At 45.0% G+C, this 12,348-nt stretch overlaps 1 protein-coding gene across 41 annotated transcripts in view; it reads right to left on the bottom strand.

Annotated features, from left to right (window-relative positions):
* The window catches only part of obsl1b (obscurin like cytoskeletal adaptor 1b), a 70,134-nt gene that overhangs the window by 6,403 nt on the left and 51,383 nt on the right, over window positions 1-12,348 (bottom strand). For 37 of the 41 annotated variants that reach the window (XM_090215272.1, XM_021578716.3, XM_090215274.1 and 34 more), the window contains 3 exons: window positions 10,550-10,703; window positions 1,579-1,740; window positions 494-598 (listed from right to left, as the gene is read on the bottom strand). In XM_090215272.1, coding sequence (XP_090071398.1) covers window positions 494-598; window positions 1,579-1,740; window positions 10,550-10,703 — 421 coding nt within the window. The remainder of the gene's footprint in view (window positions 1-493; window positions 599-1,578; window positions 1,741-10,549; window positions 10,704-12,348) is intronic. The other 4 variants (XR_016490482.1, XR_016490483.1, XR_016490484.1 and 1 more) reach the window with 1 other exon arrangement.

Genomic DNA, 12,348 nt, shown 5'->3' with positions numbered 1-12,348 from the left:
GTCATACCCGCGGAATACGGTCTGATATACCACGGCTGTCGGCCAATCAGAATTCAGGGCTCGAACCATCCAGCTTATAATGCATATATATAATATGCCATTTAGCAGACACTTTTATCCAAAGCAACTTAGTTGTGAGTGCATACATTTTACGTATAGGTGTCGACGGGAATCAAACCCACTATCCTGGCATTGCAAGCACCATGCGCTACTAACTGAACTACAGGGATGAGTTTACCTGATATTTAAACGCGGCCAGTTTTTTCCTGCCTACACTACATCAGGAGATTTGACTATATTTCATATGTACAGGAAAGAAGAGGTGGTCTATAATGGTTAGTGCTACCAGAGTTGACAGGGGTTTAAATCTGAACCACTGCCCTTCCGACTCACACTCCTCCTACCTTTCCTGTCGCTTCACTGGCCTATCCATTCAATAAGACCACACAAGTATGAAAGGAGTGGGAATACAAAGACGAAGTAATCATATTACCCTCCACCTCCAGATAGGCTGTGCATTCCACGTGTTTGGCGACAAACTTGATCTCTCCGGAGTCCTCTCCTCTCACGTTGCACATTAGAAGAAAATGCTTGGTCCCTAAAAAGACATGCAAAATCAGTTACCATAGAAGCTTTGTTTTTTTCCTGGCTATATTAGTGTGTTGAGAATAAAGTCATGTTTTTAAGAGCCACATGTTTACAAAGCATTAGACATGCACTTAAAGCTAGAATCCTTAATTTAAACAATAACAAAGCTTTCCTTACCCCTGTTTCGCTAAAAAGCTAAGGGTTGGGGCTGGACAAATGTAACAACTCTCAAATTCTTAGACCGCTATGGATGCAAGGGACTGACCATACATGATATAAAATGTATAGTTTTAACCATGTTTTGAGGCTATAAAATGTTTGTTTACATTTACGTTGTTTATAAACATTGGAGTAAAACAAGCTCATATTTTGGGTTCTGATGAGGTACGATGAGTTGAACTAAGCTCATGAGGCATTTATAAGTTATATCTGTATACCCACTGATTCTTGAAGAATATATCATGAATTTAGTCCAAAAATGCATTTAGCGACTAAGGATTCTAGCTTTAAGGTGCCAAGTGTCACCCCATAGGGCATTATAAAATGTATTATAAGCACTTATAATAGGTGGTAAAATGCATCATAACATTTGTTTCAAACATATATAAATACCTATAATGTATAAATAAATTAGTTGCTCATAGAAAGTATTGTCACTATCTACAGATCGACATGCACAGACTTTGATATAATGTTTAAATCCTAGTCAGATGTCTTACTGGACCAAGACAGAATAATGTAAGTTTTCAAAGGTAGGCAGGTAACACTTTATAATAACTTTCATTACTAACTATAAATACAGCACATACTGTTGATAAATGAGTATATCATTAGTTGTAAACATAAATACTTTTATAAGCATTAAAATGCATATGGATTGATAATATATATAAGAATTTATAAAGGCTTATATATGAAAGTTGTTATAAAGTGTAAACCCCCAAATGATTACTACGTGTCATAAGAGATGATAACAACTGTAAGGATGACCTTCCTGGCGGATCTTGATGGTGCTGGTTGGTGTAATTCTCAATCCATTTTTGAACCACTCTCCAGGCACATCCTCCAGGGAGATCTCAACTACAAACACAGCATTCTGGTCTTCCTGTATGTCCAGGTCCTCCAGGCCTTGCAGGACCACAAGCTCCCGTTCTGCCAAGGGAAGTAAAGACAGAAGCTCTCATGTCAACACGTCATTTAAATATTTTACAAGGTTGAATTTTTTTTATTTTTTACCTGTTTGTGTCATGTGAAAGAAAGGAAGCAGTTTCAGAAGGGAAGCAATGTTTTAGATGTGCAAGTGTGACAGAGTAGTTATATAATCTTTCAACATACTTCTTTATAAGCTTTGTAAAATGCAATGTCTGTAAGTACATTTGTTTATTAACACAAGATAAATGTTTATCACATTTAATTGTCATGTTTCTGTAAAATATTAATTGAGTTAGCTGTTAGACACTTTGCATTAGATTTAGTGCTATTTCTCACTAGGGACACCTGGCTGAACAATATCAAGCATTCAGTTGCATCCTAGTAACTTCATTTTATATTTGACTCGAGATTGAGCACTCTAAATCCTTATTTCGTACATTTAGTGCAGTTATTGTGGAAGACATTCTGTGTTCTATACTACTGTAACTGAAAACATGTATTTTTGTGTTTGTTGCAGTTTCACACTGTGATTCAAGTAAACTTCCAAAACAGCACCCTGCTTCCCACGGAGTTATTTGAATGAGTGTTTAGCTAACTGGATAGCTGGATAAGGGCTACTGTACATTTAGCGATCCCAGTATATTACCCCTTCAAAACAATAAAATAGTTGGAAAAAGGTACTTTTTTTCATAAAGACCCCATGTAACAATACTGCCCTACAAAGGCAAAACTCAGTAACTATGCCAATGGAAAAACTGAGAAAAATGGCTTTAAAATATGTTTGCTAACCAGCCAGATATGTTGTAGGTAGGTAAGTGATAATGCACTGATGTATCATCTTTATATCAAAAATGTTTATGCATATCAACCATGACCACTGATTTGACCTATGACCCCTTAAATGCAGATACTGCACCCTGCCTTTGTATGACCTGAAACAACTATATGGGCAAAGTGCAGTATCTACATTCTAAATGTGTTAATCCAACTTTATTGTTGTTTTTCTATTTGGCTTTGTATGGTCATTTATTTGACTTTGGGGTCATAGGTCAAATCAGTGGTCATGGTTGATATGCATAAAAAATTACTTCATAATAAGATAATAAATCGGGGTATTGTCACGTGTCTGGACAGCAAATAAACTTTAAAGCCATTTTTATCAGTTTCATAGTGGAACAAAGCCAAAGTACAGTAACTTTAGTTACTGCTGTTTGCCTTGGTTTTTACTTGGATTTTGTAGTTACTGAAAATTCCACACGCCATTTTCCCTGAAACAGAACATAATTGAATCAGGATACTTTGTCACAAGATAAAACAGATACTAAAAAGCCTAATTTCAGTCTGAACTAAATGTTGACCAAAAGTGTAGTTACTGCATTTTGCCTTTGTACGACTTTGTACGGCTTTTTAAACACTTTTTGGGGGGATTACGGTGACGTAATTAAAAAAGAAAATACTTAGTTCCTTAGTTCCCCCGAAAGATGTTGGTCGTGTGCAAAAATGTGTGTAATCCACAGTGCTGTGGTGTCTTCATATGACAGTGCTTTATTAAGGAAGTATTCACATCCCTTGACTGTTGTGTTAAAAAATGTTGTGTTACAGCCTGAATTTGAAATGGATTCAATTTAGATTTTTTTTTGCCACTGGCCTACAAACCATACTCCATAAAGTCAAAGTGGAATTGTTTTTATTTATTTATTATGTATTTTTTATGTATTAATAAAAAATGAAAAGCTGAAATGTCTTGATTCAATAAGTTTTCAACCTCTTTGTTATGGCAAGCCTAAATCAATTCAGGAGTAAAAATGTATGTAGCATTGCATTGTGCAATAAACACCCTACACTGTAATTGGTAGCACAGTGTGTGTGTTTGTCTTTCATTATGATTAAACCATTCTGTTATGACAAAATACAATTTGCTCATAACAACTTTCCTATACATATTAAATCTGTCAGCCCTGTCAGCCCTGACTACCACCTACCACTAGGCCTCAACTAGCCCAGCCTTCCCGAACACTGCCATCTTCGTGCTGAAGATCAATTACTCTCATACGATGCCGTTGGCCGACCGGATCAACTTGGATATCCTGAATGGATTGATTGGCCACAGACAACATGTCCCTCTGCTGCCTTCATCACAGTTCCACTCCTGACAGGATGGCCTGCACTGGACCCCGGTCATGGCGATGTGGCAATTGTGGAGCCGCTGTTTAAACTAAGTGTTCCGCTCACTGGCCCAGACCAGGGGGAGAGTGACCCTCTTGACGGCACCAAGCCACCTGCCCACCATCCCGTGCCCCGACCGGCGGGGCCGTACCCGACCATGACAAAGACCAAGACCCTCAGATGGACTCGGGCGCCGGGGACCACGCACCCGCCCGCCTCCGACCCAAATTCAGGGAGAACGACACAGACGGGCAACCCCGCCGATGACCACCACACCACCGAACCAAGAGTAGGATAACAGGGGGCTGGACTCTGCCACACCGCACCCACTGCACTCTTATCGAAGCACGGGGGAGACCGGCATAGAGGTAGTGGTCCTGTCGTGCATCTTCACACCCATAAAGCCCTAACTCTCCCTGTCCCGACGAGGCCTCTCATTCATGCCCACGCTCGACCCGGGCAAGGAGGCATGTATCCGGTTCCACCCTGAGATTCCCGACTACCACTGTCAGCTCAAAGTGGCCGACTACTTTGGCAGCCGCAAAGGCAATGCACACCGCGGAACCCAGAGGGAACAGCAACCGTGGAGAGGGCCCACCAGAAAATAAACAACTATTCACGGAACCTTCAGGGAAGGAGCCGCCCGACACGAACCTGCAGCAGAGCGTCCGCTACCTATTGGAAACCGACTGGAAAACCTTAAACTCGACCCCCCCTCCCCGACCTGCAAGGGGCACGGGACAACCTGCCCAAGTAGGAGGTCACCGCCCTCAGACAACTGGAGAGGGACACGATCATCAAACCGGCGGATAAAGGGTCAGCTGTGGTCATCCTGGACAGGGGTCCATACCTGAAGAAGACTGAGCTCCAACTCGACCAGGAGGAGAACTACTGGTGGCTGGAGCAGCCCATCTTCCAACGGATGGCTCTGCTCATCAGAGGTGTGCTCGATGGGCTGGTGACGGACTGGACCCTGGGGCCCAAGCAATGCGCCAACCTGGTGGGAACCACGCTGGCCAAGAGCAGGAACCTCTACCTCTTGCCAAAAATCCACTAGGTGCCCCACGAGGTGACCCACGGCTGACTCATCGAGTCCGACTGCGGCAGCGAAACCTACGGCGTGTCGGAGTGGATAGACGCCTAACTACGCCTGCTGGTGATGAGGCACGACAGCTACATCAAGGACACGGATGACTTCCTGGACAAGGCGGCAGCAACCAAGGTGGGCGCCGGTCGACTTCCTGTTTGCCATGGATGTGGACAGCCTCTACACCAACATCAAAGTTGGAACCGGCCTGGCCGCAGTCAGCGCTCACCTCGAGCGCCACCCTCAGGACAGTAGACCGGACAAGCAACTGCTGCGGCTGTTAGAGCTCTCGCTCACCTGCAACGACTTCGAGTTAAATGGAAACACCTACCTGCAGGTCAAAGGAGTGGCCATGGGAAAGCGGTTCGCCCCTGCCTATGCCAACATCTACCTGGCAGAATGGGAAGCCACCGTGTTCCCCCTGTGCGCTCTCCGACCATCATGCTTCCACCGCTTCCTGGACGATGAGATGGGAGTCTGGCTCATTTAAGGACCAAGTTTTCTGCTTGAGCAAGAGGACAAGTACATTAGAGTGTCTAGTTTGAGAAACAGACCCTAACAAGTCCTCAATTGGCAGCTTCATTAAATAGAACCCACAAAACACCAGTCTCAATGTCAACAGTCAAGAGGCGACTCCGGGATGCTGGCATTTTACTATTTAATGAAGCTGCCAGTTGAGGACTTGTGAGGCGTCTGTTTCTCAAACTAGACACTCTCATATACTTGTCCTCTTGCTCAGCTGTGCACTGGGGACTCCCACTCCTCTTTCTTTTCTGGTTAGAGGCAGTTTGCACTGTTCTGTGAAGGGAGTAGTACACAGCATTGGCACAGCTGTTGATTTTGTTTGGTCCTTAAATGAGCTACAGTAGTTGCTGTGGTAACCAAGCAAACAAATTTGCTAGTTTAGCTAACCAAACCATTAATCCAAGCTTGCTATAAGTTAAATGAACTTCAACAATTCCAATAATGTTTTAAATTAGACATTAAGAATGAACTATAGACATTGAGTTTGACCGTGCTGATATACCGTGAGTTATAGGGAAATAATGCATGCTCTAGAATGCCCTTCAAGCAAATAAGAAACTAATATTCAACAATGCCATGGTATAATAGTGTTTATCATGATTTTTTAATGACTACTACATCTCTGTAGATACAATTATCTTTAAGGTACCTCAGTCAAGCAGTGAATTTCAGCGACAAATTCAACCACAAAGACCAGAGAGGTTTTCAAATGTCTCGCAAAGAAGGGCCCCTATTGGTAGATGGGTAAAAAATAACAAAAGCAGACATTGAATATCAATTTGAGCTGGGTGTATTGATACCCAGTCAATACAAAGATACAGGTGTCATTCCTAACTCAGTTGCATGAGAGGAAGGAAACAGTTGCATCGCACCCAATCTGGACACCTTCCAACACTAGACAAACACTCGCTACCAGGAATGGACAGCGAGCAACCGGAAGCAAAAAACCTGACGTGGAGTGACAGTCCCAAACAGGAGCCGCCTCCTTACCGGGGATCGCCCACCTCACTTGTCCCCATGCAAGGGGAACACCCTTTCCCTAACCCTACTACCCTAAACCAAACTCTAACCTTAACCTAAGCCTAACCCTAAACCTGGCCCTACCCTAACGCTAATGAATGGATGGAACCCACGCTCAGGAGGAACCCACAACACATCTACTTAACCATTGCACCCCATAAACAACTTGCCAGACGCGGGCGGCTGGTGTGCCGGCGATGGCATGAGATGGATAACTTTTGCTGCAATAACAGGATGTACACAAGACCACACTCTTCACCCCTGGGCTAGTTGTGCCTGGACCAACTAGGCACAACTAGCCCAGGGGTGGTGCACCTCCCCCTTGTATCCAAACTAAGGATAAAGGGCGACTACAGCTGGCAGGTGTAGGACAACGGGTGCTACAACACTGAAGGGATGGAACCACCACCTTCACTCAAGACCCCACTCTACAGTCCTGGGCTGATTGTGCCCGGACCCCCCTGGCGCTCCTGCTCGGCAAGCGGAGTGCCCCTCCCCCCGGTCTCTGCACAGCTTGAAGGTGTCAGATCGACCCTGCGGATTCATAATCAAAACATAACCTGGCCAGACTCTTGGGTGTTGTGCACCTGGGGGCCCGGACATAGTCAGCCACAGCATCGTTCCATTGCACCGAACGGAACCTCCACCAAATGGAACCTCCACTAAACGGAACCACTGCTTTACAGATAGAAAGGCAACTGCAACGGGCAGGTGTTGAATAACAAGTGCTACAACAACATACAGGGGATGGAACCACCATCTTTACTCAAGACCCCACTCACACAGAATCCTCCACTCTACGGATACAAGGTGGACCACAACGGACAGGTGTGGGACAATGGGTGCTGGTACAACAACACAAAAGGGATGGAATCACCACCTTCGCACCAGCCAGAGGAGTGGCTAAGACGGGCAGGTGGCCAACACTCAACAATGCAATGTAACTACCACCCCTACCCTAGCCGAAGGAGTGGCTACTATGGATGGGTGACCAACACTCGACAACGGCTGGACAAAAAGCCCAACACAAGAACCAACTACGACACATGGTGGGTCAACACAGGGTGTTAAACACAACAACGGAGGTGTCTATGGTGGATTTCAGTGGTTGGATGATAACGACAGGGAAAGAGGTTAGAGGTGGTGATTTGGAACCTGAGCTCATTAGCCACGTTTAATTGGAATGGGGCCACAAAAACACACACAGACAAAACATACAACAGAACCTGAACACATCACCAAGAGGACAAAATCATGAGGACCCATCCAGGTAAGTATTGTTCGAACAAGTGTTCCCACCCCAGGTAGGTAAGTATCTTCTTAGCACTGGTGGCACACTAAACGGACAGATGACTCACAGGTAGCGACCATTCACCAAACAGAGGACAAGGTGCACAGCTATGGAGATCCCATTGGACCACAAAACACCTCACAGAGACTGCCCCCTGGGCTAGTTAGAACCCCACAAGGTCTGACTACTGCCTCCAACACTTACGGAGTCTGTCGCTAACCCACACTATGGGTTGGAACCAAAAGAACACTGGAGGAGTACATCGGAACCCAAATTAGAAGACATTGTGAGGTTGCCAAACACCGCACAGAGGCTTCCCCTTGGGCTGGTTAGAACTCCACAAGGGCGGACCCCTGCCTTCAACAGGTCCTTAACCTGTCGCTACCTCACAACGGGAGCAGGAGTACATCGCTCCCAAATCTCTATAGAGAGACAAATAGGAAAATGGAGGTCAAGGCACCCAACTTAGAAGGCCCCCTGTTTCAGAGCGGGGCAGCCAGGGACAGTGGGGAGGCAACAGTCTCCGACATATACCCGATGCCTCTGAAAGCGCACTGCCAACCCTATGGGGTTACGCCTCTTTTCCCTCCGTCTTCCAACAGACACCCTACGGTTGGCAGTCACGGAGCAGACGGCACCGGTCACAATGCAGGAGATCACAATGGAGGATAAACTACCGACCAATGATCCAAAACACAGTAGGGCCGAGTCGGTAGCCACCTTCTTCTTCCACCCCAGCGGCAACAAAGGAAGCCTCATCGGAAGAGGAGTAGAGGATTCCATCTCCACACTCAAGGCATAACAGATGCAACCTGTCGGAAACACCACTTGGCTGGAGCGCATGGAGAAAGGAGACTAGGGGCCACAAGGAGGACGTTGGGAGACACCACAGGAACAGACACGCAGACGCGGGAAGAAGGAGAGAGCCCCTCAGACCGCACAACGAGGAGGAAAGAGGACCGGCAAGACCAATAGGCTGACACCACCATCCCCAGAACACCCAAGACCCGGCCAAACCCAAACCCGGGTGGCACAGGGAGGGCTTCCGATGCGGAACACGACACAGTCTGACCTCGGCCCAGACCATGCCCCGACCAGGGTGACTGGACACAGAAAGGCCCTCGGCCACACGCCAACCAGGGGGGCAGAAGACCCCATGGACATCAGTGAGGGACGGAAGGAGACAGAGAGCCATACCCCACCCAGAACGCTGACCGGACCGTTCCGTCATACCCCAAACAAGGTGACACCGGGGATTGGGAGGATGGTTGAGCTTCTGGCAGCCAAGGGGGGTGGCCTCCCAATGTTCCAATGACCTCTCCGTCCGCCCCCCGGTGATCTTGCGACCATCACTGTCTCCCCTCCGCCCCTCATGGACCCCTCGCCCATGGATCAAGAGGACCTTAACATCCTGGACAACACCGTCTTCATGAACGCGGTGACAGAGCTCTGTCAACAGATACGAATGGACACACCAGAAAATAAACAACTATTCACAGAACCTTCAGGGTGGGAACCACCCGACACTGACCTGCTGCAGAGTGTTGCGTCCCTCTCCCACCAGGGGCACGGGGCAACCTGCCCAAGGAGGAGGTGACCGCCCTCAGGCAACTGGAGAGGGACGCGACGATCACCATCAAACCGCCGAAAAAAGGGTTGGCTATGGTCATCCTGGACAGGGGTCAATACGTGAAGAAGATGGAACGCCAACTCGGCCAGGAGGACAACTACCAGAGGCTCGCAGGACACGGCGGCCTTCCTGGCCAAGGTTGGCACCAGCGACTTCCTATTCCCCTTGGATGTGGACTGCCTCTACTCCAACATCAAATTATTACAAGTTACAGAAAACGTCTACATTCTCATCTCTCATTTCATGTTGGGCATGGACACGTAGGTCACATCATGGAGGGGGTTTTACGCAAGTCCAAAACTTGACCTGCATGGTTTAAAAAATGTGGGCCTGCTTACAATGCAGATATAAAATGGGAATGTCAGCTAACTGTTTTACTCCTCTCAAACGTAATATTTTAATAAAGCTTTGGTGATTAAGATTTATTTCCAAGTGGTCTCAAGAGCCAAAGCCTTTATCGACAATCTTAACTACTTCGCGATTGCATTGGGCAAAAAAAAACTGAATTGAGAGGAGGCTATGCTTGGTTTTAAATCAAATTAAACAAAATTGTATTATTTAAAAAAATATATGTTTCTAAATACAAAGTATACAGGCACCAAAAGCAGATTAGGGCAGTATGTGTCACGGCTGGATAGGTTGCATTTGCACTTTCAAAATTCATACCATAACCAACTGTTTTACCGCTAAAACCAGCATTTGGTTGGTCATAAATATCCCTGCCTGAAATTAGCTCTTTGGATCATATTTTTAAGGACACAGAAATTTCCATCCCGCCCATCTGAGCACAAGCGAGCTGATATAAGACAGGTAAATTGCCGAACCTGGCATTAGGGCGGGAAAATGCCAGTGCGCCAGATTTTACATGACGAAAATGCGTTTGACACTAGCTCCGCCTTAACGCCAGCCGAAAACAAAGCCCTAACACTGTAGTGTTGCCATACTTTAACACTGAAGTGTTAACATAAAGTACAGTATATCTGATCAAACCTAGAGGTGAGGCAATGAATGACTAGCAGGTTTTATTATAAGCTTAGTTAGTCATCAAAATATTGTTCATATGGGAGATTATTAAAGCGGCAGACAGTACCGTAGACCGCTATATTGCAGGATGTACTGGAGTCTCCAGCGTCACATGAGTATGTGCCAGAATCACTGACTTCACACTTCAGGATTTGGAAGTAGTGTTTTCTTCCCATAGCATAAATACGCAAATCCTTGCGTGGTTTCACCTCGATCCCATTCTGAAGATAAAACATTTTTAATTGAGAAATAGTCATCATATCCACAGAAATCTGTCATATCATTTGAGTAAATGAATAATGTATAAGTAAACTGACCATTGTCGATGTTGTATTTTACAAACCTAGCTATTCATGGACTGCACTTCCCGTCATTGCCATTGTTATCAACGTTCTACAGATGCCTCAGCATATTTATGTACGACTGATGGTTAATGCTCAGTCTTTTTGAACGGTTGTTAATGACTGTTTGGTAAAAATTATACTATAGTGACCTGGAAATACAATGACATTGCTAAAGTTGACAAATAATTAGTAGGAAACAATTTTGACACCATTATGACGTAGTCAAGTTTACTTTAGAGAGATGGCAATGTTGCCATGAGCTAGCAAAGTTTGTCAGAAATAGCTAGCAATACTAATGTTAGCTAACCAAAATTCTGGAGATCTTCCCTCAATTTTAGCTAGCTAACTAAAGTTGTGCTGCATCTAAAGTCAATCTGGCGACATCACAAGGATTACAAAAGATTGTCCTACTAATTATTTTGAAAGCCATAGTCAATCAATCAACAATATAATAATACTCTTAGGAAAGGTTTTCATCTTAACTCTCAATATTTTTTACAAATATTTTTAAAAATGTATTTAACCTTTATTTAACTAGGCAAGTCAGTTAAGAACAAATTCATATTTTACAATAACGGCCAACCCCAACCAAACCCTCCCCTAACCGGGGCGACGCTGGGCCAATTGTGCGCCGCCCTATGGGACTCCTGATCATGGCCAGTTGTTTTACAGCCCGGGATCGAACTAGGGTCTGTATTGACGCCTCTAGCACTGAGATGCAGTGCCTTGAAACGATGCACAACTCGGAAGTGGATCTGTGGATACTATGCGGTTAGAAAGGTTAAAAATATATGTAAAACATCACAGCACAGTAAAATATATGGCACATGGAAACCAAACGAGGGTGGTCTACGGTGATAGGTAAAATGGGCTGAGAGTAGCTGAGGGGTGGGATTAAAGAGCTCATGGTCGGTAATGGTATTATTGAAAACACTACACATAATATAATATATACCGGAGTAAAATCTAATTTATGTATACTGAACAAAAATATATATATGCAACATGTGTTGGTCCTATGTTTCATGAGCTGAAATAAAAGAGCCTAGAAAGCTTATTTCTCTCAAATTATGTGCACAAATTTGTTTACAGCCCTGTTAGTGAGCATTTCTCCTTTGCCAAGATAATCCATCCACCTGAATGGTGTGGTATATCAAGATGCTGATTAAACATCATGATCATTAAACAGGATGAGGACAATAAAAGGCCACTCTAAAATGTGCAGTTTTGTCATGGAACACAATGCCATAAATGTCTCAAGTTTTGAGGGAGCGTGCAATGAAATGCTGACTGCAGGAATGGCCACCAGAGATGTTGCCAGATATTTTAATGTTCATTTCTCTATCCTTTACCACCTCCAAAGTTGTTTTAGAGAATTTGTCAGTACGTCCAACCGGCCTCACAACCTTAGACCATGAGTATGGCGTTGTGTGGGTGAGCGATTTGCTGATGTCAACGTTGTGAGCAGAGTGCTCCATGGTGACGGTGGGGTCATGGTATGGGCAGGCATAAGCTACGGACA

Source organism: Oncorhynchus mykiss, chromosome 22 (assembly GCF_057628025.1).
Source record: "Oncorhynchus mykiss isolate SJ-2025 chromosome 22, ASM5762802v1, whole genome shotgun sequence".
In the NCBI taxonomy this organism is placed as follows: Eukaryota; Metazoa; Chordata; class Actinopteri; order Salmoniformes; family Salmonidae; genus Oncorhynchus; species Oncorhynchus mykiss.
Note: the sequence above shows the minus strand (reverse complement) of the source record. Positions and strands in the feature narration are given on the sequence as shown.